General features: G+C 44.0%; 1 protein-coding gene across 2 annotated transcripts in view; it reads left to right on the plus strand.

The window, feature by feature from the left end:
- The first annotated feature begins 260 nt into the window (after nt 1-260).
- The window catches only part of ATP6V1A (ATPase H+ transporting V1 subunit A), a 31,671-nt gene continuing 18,352 nt past the window's right edge, over nt 261-13,579 (plus strand). Inside the window, exons 1-2 of one of the 2 annotated variants that reach the window (XM_063148434.1) lie at nt 261-361; nt 12,647-12,741. In XM_063148434.1, coding sequence (XP_063004504.1) covers nt 12,660-12,741 — 82 coding nt within the window. In that variant the 5' untranslated portion in view covers nt 261-361; nt 12,647-12,659. Of the gene's footprint in view, nt 362-9,130; nt 9,304-12,646; nt 12,742-13,579 lie in introns of those variants that run through there. The other variant, XM_063148433.1, reaches the window with a different exon arrangement.

The following is a 13,579-nucleotide window of genomic DNA, read 5'->3' on the forward strand; positions in this document are numbered from 1 at the left end:
CCGCCCCGCCCCGCCCCGCCCCGCCCCTCCCGCGCGCCCCCGCCGCGCACGCGCCGCGCCCCGCGGGGCGGGGGAGGATGGGGAGGCCCCGCGCGTCTCCGGGGCGGGCCGTGTGTGCCATCACGTGACGCAGACCGACCAATCAGCGCGCCCCACTGGGCCCGGCGCACCCCTGCGCGGAAGCGGCCCGGGCTGGGCGGGCGAAGCTCCGCCCGGAGTCGGGCACGGCTCGCGCCCGGCGCTTCCGGTGAGCGGCGCGGCGCATGCGCGCGGGGCCCGGCGTCAGCTGATCCAGCGCCTCCTTTGCCGCCGCCGCCGCCGGAGCGACTCGGGCGGATTCGGGCGCGCCGGGCCGGCCCAGGTGAGACGCTCGGGCCTCTCGGTCCCTGCCCCGCGCCGCTGCCTCCGCCGCTCCCCAGCTGCGCCCGGGGCTTGTCCTCCGCTGCGGTGAAGGCGGGGGGGGTCGGCTCTCGTCGCTCCCCGCCGCGCTCGGACCCTGCCCGGGAAGGACGCGGGCTCCCCGCGGAGCCACTCGCAGGGGGAGCGCGGCCCCGGCTCTGCGGAGCGGGTGTCGCCGGGGCCCGGGCAGCCGACCTTCAGGGAGCCGTGTCCGGCAGCACAGCCCGCGGGAGGCGGCCATGCGCTTCCCCGCCCCGCTGCACCGGGAGCGGAGAGCTGGACAGCCAAGCGGCCCTGAATGAAAAACCTCAGAAGGCGCCCAGTGAGGTGCTTTAGGGTTGTGCCAGAATTCCGTACCGGAGAGGAACGCGGTGGTAGCGGCTGGCTTCCAGTGCCAGGTCATCCCACCATCTTGAGTGGGTGGATGTGAGGCTCTGGGTGCCTGAGCAGCCCGGCAGAGAGCGAGCAGCGCGGCTCTGGGAGGGAACGGTGCTGCGGGCCTCGCACTGCAGCCCGACCCTGTCGTTCTGCATTTGAATATCCTGGTGGCACATCAAATTGCCTCCTATTCCTGCGGCCAGTGACAAAACTCTGCCTTAGGTGAGGTGTTCCAAGCATCACCCTTGGCATTCACTTAGAGGCAGGAGAGAAATCTTGCATGACTGGATTCTGGATGATTTTCCAATGTCACAGGTAGATGTGACATCGGAATATGTGGCACATATGTGTCAAGACCCATCCATTCCATGCAGCTGCCCAAAGTGATTTGCTGTCTTAGGAAGAAAGTAAAGTCTGTCTTCCTAAGATTTTACTGTCTTCCCTCAGAGGATTTGCACTCCTGTTGGGCATTAAAGCAATTTGGTGATAGTTTTATTCATTGTAATGCAATACTTCAGCAAAGTACACTGGCTATTTGATCTAGCATGGTATTTCAAATGCTAATTCTGCTTGCTGAAGTGGAGAGGGGGTGGGAAAATAGGAAAACCTGCTGACAGACTGCACGAAGTGATTTATTAGCAAGAACATGTCAAATACAAACTGGCATTTGCAAGTGGAAGTTTGAGTAACTGAGGCGGATCTGCGAGTTGTGGTGTATTTGTGCTGATTTCTGCACTGTGCAGATCTTCAGCAGCTGAAGGTTTGGCTTCTCTGTGTGGTACTTTCAAAGGCCTTTTCAATGACCAGCAAATATAAATATGTAATAATATCTGCATTTTATTATTTTCTATGTAAGAATATGTGAAGTGGGATCACAATCTACAGGTCTTTGTATTACCAAAAAATACTGCAGATTATTTTTGCTGTGCCTCTCAGTCTGTAATGCAAAGTCCTCTGGGAAAGCTTTGTTCTTTTATGTGGGGAAAAAATTAGTCTTAATTTTGTGATCAGGTGGTGAAGTCTGACGTTCAGAAATACTAAATCACCATGGACATCAGCTTGAGAGAACAGGGAAGGAGAAATTAAGGCAACAGTGGAAAATGGCTGCTGGCATCAGCTGACTGTTCAAAGGGGGGTTGGAGTCTTGTGTTGCAATAGCAACACAAGATCTCTTTTTCCTGTAAATGCTGCCTTGTCATTTTCCAAATCAAGAATTCTTTTCTACCGGTAGTGGTAATAGGGTTGAGCCATGAGTGATTAGTGTTGCTTCATTTTTATAGAGCATTAGCTTAAATTTAGCTTTTGTTTTGGTCTAAGTCTACATTAACAGTTTTATACTCATTGGCCCTCATTTACAAAGGCTGTGGGCCTTAAGTGTCCTTCTCTTATCTAATTTTTTTTTCCCCAGGATGATTTCATGCATTTATCTTCCAGACTTGCATGGGTGCTGCTGTTACACATTGTCATCCAAAGCTGCTGTAATCCAGCAGGTTACCAGAGATTCCCCTGCATGATACCCCTTCTAGAGGCACTGTGCATTCCCCTTGTGTTTTGGTGCCATAATGGATGTCTTTGGGTTCTCAAGCCCTGAAAGTTCCTACTGATAGGTTTCCCTCCTGCTTTTAAATTGCATGTTTGTGACTATGGCTGCATTCCTAATTACTCCTTTAGAAAAAGGATTACAGGATAACCTAGTTGGGGTCTTTGGTTACTTTGATGTTGGTCATAAAATGTTGACTGCTACTGCTGACCAAGTAGTAATCCCTGTTTTTTTTTTTTCCCTGTCTTTTTAAGAAAACCCTACAAAACACAAACCATGCAACAACCCAATGCTACAATTGCCTGAAATATATTCTTTTCTCCATGCTTGTTTCATTGGTTAAAAAGTGGGGGATTTCAGACTTGGAAATATTGTGGCATTGTTGAACAAGGGTATCCATGTGACTTTTTGTTTTAGGCTGGAATTTTGCCAATGAAAACAGACCATGTAGTCAACTGGAATGTCATGCTCATTCATTCTTACTCGACATCTTAAAACATGTGACTCCTTTAGTCTTCCAGCTGGGCAGAGAGAAACAGGGTCCTACTCCAGCAGAGGAACCAAAATTAACTTAAACTTTTCAGCCTTTTTTTTTCCTCTGCAGAATAAGCCAATAATCACCTAAATGTCCAGCATGCAGAACCAGTTTTGACTGGATCTTCTTTTATGGTATAAAAAGCATTTTGCTTGTCTTTGATGTGCTCTCTCCATTCTTCCCTTTGGGAGTGGACAGCAAAGCTTATACCAAATTCTTGGGTTTGGTCATCTCTCATGGCATTGAGTTCTGCACTCATAAATATTTTTTGTTTGGTTGCTTTATTTCATCCAAGTGTTTACTTCTCCTGTGTTTGTCAAGCTCTCAAGTTCAGCACTCCCATGTCTCAGAAGCATTGACCATTTGCTGCTAGCTTTTTAGATGTCCATACATGATATGGCTGTTCTGACAGACTTTGCCTTCCAAGGCCTGGCTTTAGTGAAATGATACACTTGCTGTGAAAACCATTAAGGTGTATATGGATAAAACCTGAAAGTCTAACAGACCTTGCTACTACCGCTTAATGAAATGGCAGATGAAGACCTGTTTCAGCTGCTAAATTTATTTGCTTGCTTCATCAGCTTGATTATTTCTCTGAGCTTGTGTAATGGTAAAATCCAGTGTTGTTTCTCACTCTGTTCAGAAATAATTTGTCTGACAGTTGCCTCTCTTTTAATTTTGTCGTAGTTTACATTTTAGGGAGTCTGTTATGTTCAAATCAAAAGTAATCAGCAAGGACCAAAGCTAGTATGGGAAGCTGCCCCAGTTAACCCAGACTCATTGTGCTGAACAGATAAATGAGCTAGAAAACCTGCTGGAAATAGACCCATTGCAGGTACAAATGCTTGAGAGATGTGGTGTTCCAGAGGGTCTCTGTAATATAAAAGCCTTATCTTTGTCCTTCCTAAACAATTGAAAAGTGCTCGTGTTGTAAGGGTTCTCATAGCCAAGTTGAAATGTTGGTGCTTTGGTGAGTTTCAGCTGACCAGTCTGCCCAGCTGTGTTTCTGCCACACAGCATGCCCTGAAAAATGCCAGAATGTGTGCTGTGAAGGTGCTGTGTCCCATCCTTAGGCTGCTGTAAGCTGTGCTTGCTTACTGAAGTGGTTTGTGGTGGCTCATGTAAAAGAGAGGTGGTTTGGATGTCTGTGGTGCTGGTCTGTGTTCTGTGCCCTAAGCATGGAGAGCAGTCCTGTTGTGGTTGGGATGGTTGGGCATCAGGAGATACAGAAAGGATGTGGGAAAAGCCATGGACTTCATAGAGAGACAGCTGTGCCTTTTTGGGAATAACTTATTCTAACTGGACAAAAGCTTTCAGCTGTGCAAGTTTTTTGTGTAAAGGGCCTGAAGAATGACTTGACAATTTTTTAATATCCAAGCAAAGAAACTGAATCTTCCCAGAATTTCAGTTTGTGGTGCAAATGTTTGGCCCTGTTCTTGCTACACTGTATCACTACTTTATTTCCCATTCTGAAGGCAAGAGCTTAAAAAGCAGCTCTTCATAAAAACTCTAAGATGGTGTTTCAGACTAACTGCAGACTGTATTGGTAAAAATGGCTAAATAAGCAATTCTATTATGTGAACTGCCTATACATTCTTAAAATTTTAAAGATTTTAGTTATCGTGGGATAAATTTGCATGAGGCTGGTAGATATTCAGACAACCACCACAATAAGTAATTTAAACAATGGTAAAATCTAATATGTTGGAAAGCCTCTGGCTGTTCTGGAAAAGCTGTAAATACTTCAGGTATTATTTTATTTGAACATAAGATTTCCAAACATAGCTTAGCTTGCTTTAAAACATAAAGATGCAGTTTTTCATTGCAGGAAAAGTCAACCTCAACTTAATTTCCTTTTACTGGAATCCAGTGCCGATAGGTGTGCTGTGATTCCAACCAGGTGTTTCATTATACCAAAAGTGCTATAAAAGAGTACTTCTATCTGCTGCTAGGGATGTTGGAGCTTTCTCAAAGACTTTCATGCAGACTCACTCCTGGTTCAGCTCTTCAAACTAGCTATGAAATACCTTGCATAATAAACTCAAGATTCTATAATATCCTTGCTTTAAAGGTAATCTGAAACTTAGGTGTAATGAGGAAATGCTTATTCCAAACTCATACTCAGTATTTTAGCCATTTCATCTGGGGAGAAGGGTTAGGCAGTAGTGAGGCTTATAGAGGAGACAATGTATTTTAATGAGCCCAAACAACTCATGTGATTCTGTGTGTAAAACTGAGCCTGACTTAAAAATCTAGCTACCGTGGTTTTGTCAAATTGCACACCTTTTGTCTGTTGATGTAAGATCTTCAGCTCTTCAGAAGTCACTCTGCTGAACTGTAGTAAAGTTTGCTCATATAGTTGCTTACAGCTGCATATTAATATCATTTTAATATTTGTCATCTTAAAGGTTAGAGCAACAGAAAGTATTTCAAGTAACAGTGCCAAATACACTTGAAAATCAAGTGACTTTTGCTTAATGAAAGCTGGGGCAGATTTTAGTTTAGCAGTAATGTTAGGGAGGTTAATGAAAACTGTTCATCTAGAGGGAATGACTGAGCATTGCACTGAGCAGATGGCTGCAGAACTTTTCAGCCCTAGCAGCTAGATGACAGGATCAGGATAAGAAAAGAAGGTCACTGTAGAACACAGAGATGAATTTTGTATTAGTGTTCTGTAGTATGGTTTGGATTTCAGGTGCATTAGATCTTTCTTTTGTGTGAAAGTCTATCAAGCCAAAGGGCAGAATGTGTAGCAGGCTGAAAGGAATGTCAAATTTTTCACAGTAATAAAATTGTGAAGCAGTGTAGCAAGTAAGAACTAAGGAGAGGCTCATCAGTTTCCTCCTCTGGAGAAGCCTCAGCTGAGAGGAAAAAATTGGTATAGAAAACCCTATTATGGAAAACTGTAGCATGTGAGTCAGCTGATGAACATTTTCTCACATGGACAATGTGGTTTTCTCTAGTAACAGGAGTTTAGCTAGGGTCTTTATCAATTCTAGATATAGCATGATAGCTGTGTTTGATGTTTGAAGGCAGCTTATCTACTGAGCTGATCAGATCTTCAGTGGGTCAAAGTACTTATGCAATGAACACCTTGCCAGCCTTTCTGTCTAGTTTTATTTTAGCTGCTGACTTCTTAGTAATGTTCAAACAGCTTTGTTCTAGTATTGTTCTGGGCCAGCTGAAGCAATTTCCTAAGCTGCTGAATAAAAGCTTGGGTGCTTGAGTTACAGCTTGTAGTGGTGGTACATCTTGCATGGACAGACTTCACACCCTTGCTTTAGGAATATATACTTCATGTTGTATGTATGTATCAAATATAAATATATTGTCAAATCTTTAGCTTGTTTGCAAGGCATGATGTTTATTTCAAGTATCAAACTTACATGTATTGGCACGCCCATAGCTAAGTCCCCATGTGTTTTTAGGAAGAGGACAGTAGGAGCTTGTGGTGAACTTCATGAATTCAGTGTTGCATGGTCTCACTTTGTAGTGAGTGTGTAATCATGTGCTGCAATGACAGTGGCAGCATAATTCTCTTTCATATGGATTTATGTGTACATGTGCTGAGCAAAACTAGCCTCACGTGAGAGGAGGGGGCTTATAAGAACCCAAGGAACAAGTTATGTAAAAAGATTAATGGTCTTGTAGGGTTGCAGATTGGTCCACAGTATGTAGCTGAGCATCACTCAAGCAGGTTCCGGATTTATCTAGAGCAGAGGTGGCCTCAAAGTGCTCTGTGACAACTGAAATTGTATGAATGAATAACTAAGTGGGAAAATGTCCGTATTGTTGAGTATAAGAAATATTCTTTCTAGCTCAGAGCTTGTGCCAGGAAGGTTGGTGCTGTTCACTTCACAATGTCTGTGTCATGAGAAGACTGAGCCTCGTGGTTGTGTTGGGCACAGGACGTGACTCCTGCCTGGTTCCATTGGAGTGCAGGTGACAGGTTGGAAGGAGTTTGGTGTAGCAGAGGCTTGTGCTGCCATACACAGGGACCTGGACTGGAAGAATTGGCTGACAGGAATCCCATGAAGTTTGACAAAGAGATGTGCCAAGTCCTGCACCTGAGGCAGAATAACCACATATCCTGTTACGGGCTGAGAGCTGGCTGAGTGCTGAAAAGACCTTGGGGTCCCCAAGCTGGACATCAGCTGACAGTGTGCCTTTGTGGCAAAGGCAGCCAGCACTATCCTGGGCTGTGTTTGGAAGAATCCCACCAAGAGGTTCAGGGAAGTGGTTTTTCACCTTGGTTAAACTTGATGGAAAGCACATCCAGAGGGCTGTGTCTGGTTCTGGGTTCTCTGGTCGGAGAAAGACGTGGCTTAGAGGTGTGCATCCAGAAAAGGGCCACAGAGACTGTTAGGCATTTGGAAGTAGGAAAAGCAGATGAGAGAGCTGGGATTGCATAGTCTCAGGAAGAAAAGGTTCTGAGAATCTTATTATAAAGTATATAAACACCTGATGGGAGGGAGCAAAGAGGATGGTGCCAGACTCTTCTCAGTGGTACCTGCTGAAGTAACATGACACAATGGACACCATCTGAAATACAGGGAAGTCCCTTTAAACATAGGAAAACACTGCAGGGGTGTCTAAACACTGGAACAGGTTGCCCAGAGAGTTGTGGTGGCTTCATCCTTGGAGGTAATCAAAACACATTTGGATGTGGCCCTGAGCAGCCCACATCAGCTTGCTTGGAGCTGGGGGTTGGAAGTACATGATTGCCAGAGGTGCCCCTGAACCTCAGTAATTCAGTTGTTTGGTGACTGAGAAATCTGGAGTAATTTCCCCTGCACTCTTACAGTAAAATTACAACTCTGCATAGTGTGAAGGAGCAGGTTTCCTGAGAATACTATTGGGCTTCGTTTCCCAGTGACCTGTGTTAGAGCTCTGGGCGTGTTGTTTCTTGTGGGACAGTATCCCAAATTCTAGATATGAAAATGCTGACAGACTTCTGCATTTGTCTAGTAATTCAAGCACTGTATTTTTTTAAATACTTCCTCTTAAAGATATCATCTGTTAGAAGGGGAAGTTTGAACTGTCCTAGTTACGGGAAATCTGTGGCAGTGATTATCCAGTTATTTATGAGGCCCTTGCTCAGATCTTCATGCAGCTGGACAATGGGATTTATGCACTGTGCCAGAGTCTGCTCAGGTGAGCACAGTGAATGGCAGCAGCCTTGGACCTGAAGCATCTCCAGTGTGACACTAAGCTGATTGTCCAGTGTGGGTGGTGATCTTTACTATCCTGTAATGTCTAGGTTTTTACTAAGAAGAGGAGGAGGTATTATTTTCTCTGGAAAACTCTTTGGCTATATTTTACTGTTTAGGCCTATTAAGCTTTCCTGGATGTCAAATGTAAGAGCTTATATTCTGACTCTGTTTTTCTACCCATGGAAATCAAACCACATTAGTCTGTTTCAGATGTTCTAAAATGTATGACCTTCGAGTTCAAAGTTATTTCAATAGAATGATTCCTACCATTGATGACATACTGATGTAATGCTGCTGCTTCCAAATTACTGATGAGTTGTGGTTAGTGTCTAGGCTTTTGTGGCAATTTGAAGTGTTGGTAATCCTAGAACTTGCAAAGATATACTTGAGAAGTTGTGAAGACTGCTGGGAACTCTTTGGCTTCATGCAGGTTCTTAGGGAGGCATGACACAGCTGCCCCTGTTCTGTGTGTGGGGCAGTGCCTGTCGATCTCTGAGGAGATTCCAGCAGCTGTCACTCAGGGTGGCACAGCTCTCTGCTTTGTTGGGGTGCTGGATGTTGTGCAATTGCCTTGGTGCTTCTGCTGGCCAGGGGAAGGGCTTCTGAGCGTGAGGAAGCCCCACCAGGCTCCTGAAAGCAATCAATACTGTTCAGCGTGCTCAAGCAATTAGTGTTGCAGTGTGCTCAGCGCCTCCCTGTTAAGGCAGCCTGTTGTTAAACAGTTGTTGTGTTCAGCTCTTCCAGAGCACAGCACACACTGACATGGCTGCGTTACACCCGAGGGCTGGCAGGTGAACAGATCCCAGCAGAAAACATGCACCTCTTTCAAGGGTATTTGTATGGTTGTGTGCATCATTCGGGATATTGGAATTCCCAGCTTTATAGGAGGCCTTAATGCAAACACTGAAGCCTTTGAATTTCTCCTGCTGGGCCCCGTGCAGTCGGGAGAGCACAGATGGGAGTTCAGCTGGGCTCGAGGTGGCTGGAATTGCTATTGCGGCATTCCTCGGTGCTGGTGGGAGAGAGAGGCAGAGAGAGACTGATGACTCATCAAGTCAGGTGGTTGTGCCTCTGCTGTGTGTCAGAAATTTCGTTCCCCTCTGCAGCAGCTTTCTCATCCCTCTGTGGAGGGGCACTGGAAGGACGATTATTTCGCAAGCGGTGATGCTTCACTGCTGAATTCTAGCTTTTGAATTGGGCCTCTGGGTTTTTGGTGCTCCCTGCTTCTGCAAAATAAGGTAAGGAGCTGGGTTTATGTGATAAAATTGTTGTAGATTTTCTTCCTTGCTGCAAGAAGGCTCCTAAAAATCTCACTGGAGTCTGAATTCTGAAAATAATCTTTGTATTAAGGCAATTTGTAATGTAAATTCTGTGTCTAATCAAATGTTAGATGCAAAACCAAGGAACAGTGAAGCAAAATGGGTTTCTCCAACATTGAGAGCAAGGCAGTTACATTTTTTAGGCTACTGTGTAACCAGATTACTGTGCTGGGGAGGAACCGAGATAGAAAGCTCAGGTTATGGGCTCTTTCATGTTTAATTAGTTCTTTTAAATCAGCGTAATAAATCACCTTTTAGTCAGAGAAGGTTCTGCTGCGAGCAATACTTTGATTTCTGGTACTATTGATCAGAATATGACTGCTAGAGCTTAAGAGCATGTTTGAAATCAATTGATGAACTGTTTTAGATAAGAAAGATATAAATTGTAAAGGATGCAAGATGTATCTTTACTCATAAGAGAATTAAAATTATGCTGATATCCTATGTAGGTGTGCTAGTGGACTTTTGTAGGAGGGAATTGCATATAGTGCCTAATATCTTGTGTTGGCAAGAGGCCTTTCAAAGGCCTCAGGGGCTCTGTAGTTTTCTAAAATGGTCAGCTACCATGGCTCCTAGGGTACATATATGCTTTCTGGAATTTCGTTTTCTTTGGGTACTGGCAGTGAAAACATCTAACAAGGTAGGAAGGTAAGGCAGCATTTTGGTCCTCAAGGACTTTCCATATAAATTGAAAATCTGTAGTGCTAGTACACAAGCACAAGAAAATGATGCAGAGATAAATAACAGCTTTTTTTTCCCCTAACCTGTATTCAGTGTTAAGAGATGTAGCCCCTTAAGAAAGAGGTCAACCTGGCTGGGTGGGCACTGTACTTTGGAGGTATAGCAGAGGTAAAACAGAGGTGAGAAGGAATTCACATCTTTTACATTTGAAATAGTTAATGGGTATGTGTTTCAAAGCTGTTGGTGCAGATGCTGGAGATCATGGTAAAGACAGGGTTTATTAGTGTGTTGCTAGGTGGTCTAGTGGAGGAATCCCCTGCTCTTCTTGGCTTGGGCAGGAATTTGGAAAGGTGGCTGTAGGAAGAGGGAGGGAGCAGAGCAGCCCCAGGAGCAGGAGAGGTAGGTGCTGGCTGTCAGGATGTTGCCATTTAACTGCAGAATGGCTCTTCTGAGGTTCTCTCTTGCCTCCCTAAAAGGTAAACAGTCACTTCAAGCAGGTTTTGATTATGAAAAGTTAATTTAAATTGAAACTGGCCTGGTGTTCCTGCTTTTCCTTGCCTTTGTAATTTGACTCTTTCATATGGGATGTTGTCTAATTGCCAAGCTGTGTCATTAATTCAGTTATGAGAATGTGGTTTGACTCTCTACTTTGCTTTTAGAGATGTTGGTAGTACGATACTGGACATTTTCTCTATTGTTATATTGAAGTAAATGTTTAATTTGAATTTATAAGAACAACTGCTTCTTTCAGTATGAACAGCAATTGTCCTTGAGTTTTAGTTGTTAAAAGCAAGCATGTTTTAGTTGTTAAAAGCAAAAAAGATGAGATTGTTGTGTTAGTCAGATCAGAGCCAGCTCATACCAGCTGCTCAGGAACTGCAGATTGCTTTGTGAGGACCTCCCCTCTGCCATTTGTCAGAGGAGGCATTTTAGGAAAAGCAGTGAAATTAAAATTGTCTCCTGGTCTAAACACCAGGAAGTGTGAAAGATAACCTATGGCTTGGAGGGTAGAGGGATCTAATGGGTATCTGGCTTAGTCTTTGGGCTCAAGACCCATTAGCAGGTCTGGTGGTGACTGAGCCATGATCAGCTGCTGTGGAATAAATCAGTGGCAGCCATGACAGACAGTACACTCCACACATGGGGCCTGGGAGAAGCTATTCCTTCAGGATGAGCAGGGGCTTGGAATCGTGGGAGATCTTTTTCTTAAAGGGCAGTGCCACCAATTTGAAATGTATAGATCAGTACAGAGGCTGAGGGGCAGAGGACTTGTTGTATTAAAAAGCTGGAAAACAGTTGTAGGGTTTCAAGAATAGCACAAGTCAGCTACTGCTCCCAAAGAATAGGCAAAAACGTATCCTATAATTGTGCTGGAAAGGGTGGCAATGGAGTTGTTGTCTTGGTTATTATATCAGGGCAGGTTTTTAAGCCTGAGTATGCCTTTGTGTTTGCTGCCTTGTGGAAGATGCTGGGTTAGATTAAGCTGCTCTCAAAGACTTGAGTGTGAGTATCAGCAGATGGCTCCCAGTTCATGTCACCAACCCAGGGCCTGGCTGCTGGTTAGCGCAGGGGCCTTCTGGGCTGGGGCTGCACCTTGCACCAGTGCTGTGTCCTGAGGGTGTCTGTACAGGGGAAATGGGAAGAGTGTGGCCTTGCAGTTCTCCAACACCCATCAGTTTCCAAGGTAACACACAGCATGGTAAGGGCTCACAAAGCAAAACCACTAAATCCTCTGATCCGCACTGGAAGCAGGACAGCCCAGCTGCCAGCCACAGGACACACATGCATGGAGGAAGTCTCTTGATAAAACAGCTTTTCCAGTGCCAGTTGTTTAGATTTGTTAAACAGTTACTGACATGAGATGACAGCCTATTGTTTAACTGTTGCAGACTGGGGGGGTTTGCTTGTTATTCAGCACAATTCTTCTGTGATGCTCCATGGGTTTCACTGAGAGCAAAGACTGCATAGTTTGTAGCTGTGAGACACATAGAAAGGATTCACATGTTTGTGTGCTGGTGCTTCTGAAAATGTGTTTCTTCCTCTAAATGCTGTGATTCACCACCTTAAGATAGCAAAAATTGAATTTTCACAATTAATATTTGTAGTATTGCATTTTAGAGACTGGTGGCAGTAAAGCAGACCCAGAACATTCTCTTGCTCACTCAGAATCATGGAAAACTCCATATTTTGAAGGAGGGTAATGAGATGTGGAATACAAAAGAGATTTTCTGTCATTTAAATATCCTATTACCAAGCTTAAAAAACAGTGAAACAGTGTTTTGGGCATTGTTGCACTGCATCTATTTCATTCAGTAGCATTCTGTAGAGCACATTATGGGGTGATGTTCTACCCCTATGTTTCTGCAGTAAGGAATCTCAGATATTTTGTTTGTTTAAATCAGTTACTTTTTAACTTTTTACAGCTTTAAAATGAGTTTCAAGTGCTTAAGGCTAAGGTGCTTCTGGCTATGAGTTCAGAGTTCTTTTTAACTGAAAATAAGAGGAGAGCAGGGGGAAAAGGAGGAAGTTACTATGTGTGTGTGTGTTCTTCAGGACTGACTTATTTTTTTCTTTTGTTCAGTTGAACAGGCAAAATGGATTTCTCCAAGCTCCCCAAAATACGTGATGAGGACAGAGAGGCTTTTGTTGGCTATGTTTATGGAGTCTCAGGACCTGGTAGGTATTATTTTGTAAAGGAAGTAATAAATTTTGTTTTGAAGTAATAAATTTTGTTTTATCTAGGATCTTGTTAATCTTCACTTGAAAGCAGAGGAGTGTAAAAGAGCTCTGGGTGGTGCTTTTCATCTTTTTTTTTTTTTTGGTAGGGGACTTCAAGAAGAATTACTGGCTTATAGTCTGACAAACTATTAAAAAACTGCTAACAGGATGTTACTATTAATTAACCTTTTTTAAAAAATATAATGAACAGAAGCAGGCAGTTGAATAAAGATAACAATAATAATAATAATAACAAAAGGTAAGCTTTCTGTATGAGAAAAAAATCCCTTGGTTGGAAATCTGCAGGGCCCGGTGCTAAGCTTCACTAAAGTGAAGTGAAGTGCTAAGCTTCACTAAAAGGATATGAAATAAATAGTCTGTTCTCACTGAAAGTTTGTCCCTGTGCTTTCTGATCTCCTCAGTCCCTGTCAGTGCCAAGCTGCTCTGTTTACTGCACCATGGGCTGGGGGAGCTCAGCAAGGAGCCACACGAGTCAGGGAAGGTGATAGAATGTGGTGATAGTGCAGCTGGGAGAAGGAGAACTCTTTCTTCATCTTTATCAGCTGAAATAGCTTAAGCTCTGCTAGGAACAGCTTCTGAATGCATGCAGACTCTACTGGCTTTTCTCCTCCTGCCTGCATTCTCTTGAAGACTTGAAGGGAAGGATGGGAATGTGAGAACAGAAGATTAGCAAGTTTATTTGTTAATGCAACGTATTTGATGAATAAGAAATTCCCTACCTAAATAGGCACAAGTTTTTTGACTGCAAATTCTGTAACTGCAGAGTTGGTACCTA

This window comes from Melospiza melodia, chromosome 2, assembly GCF_035770615.1.
Source record: "Melospiza melodia melodia isolate bMelMel2 chromosome 2, bMelMel2.pri, whole genome shotgun sequence".
Taxonomy (NCBI): Eukaryota; Metazoa; Chordata; class Aves; order Passeriformes; family Passerellidae; genus Melospiza; species Melospiza melodia.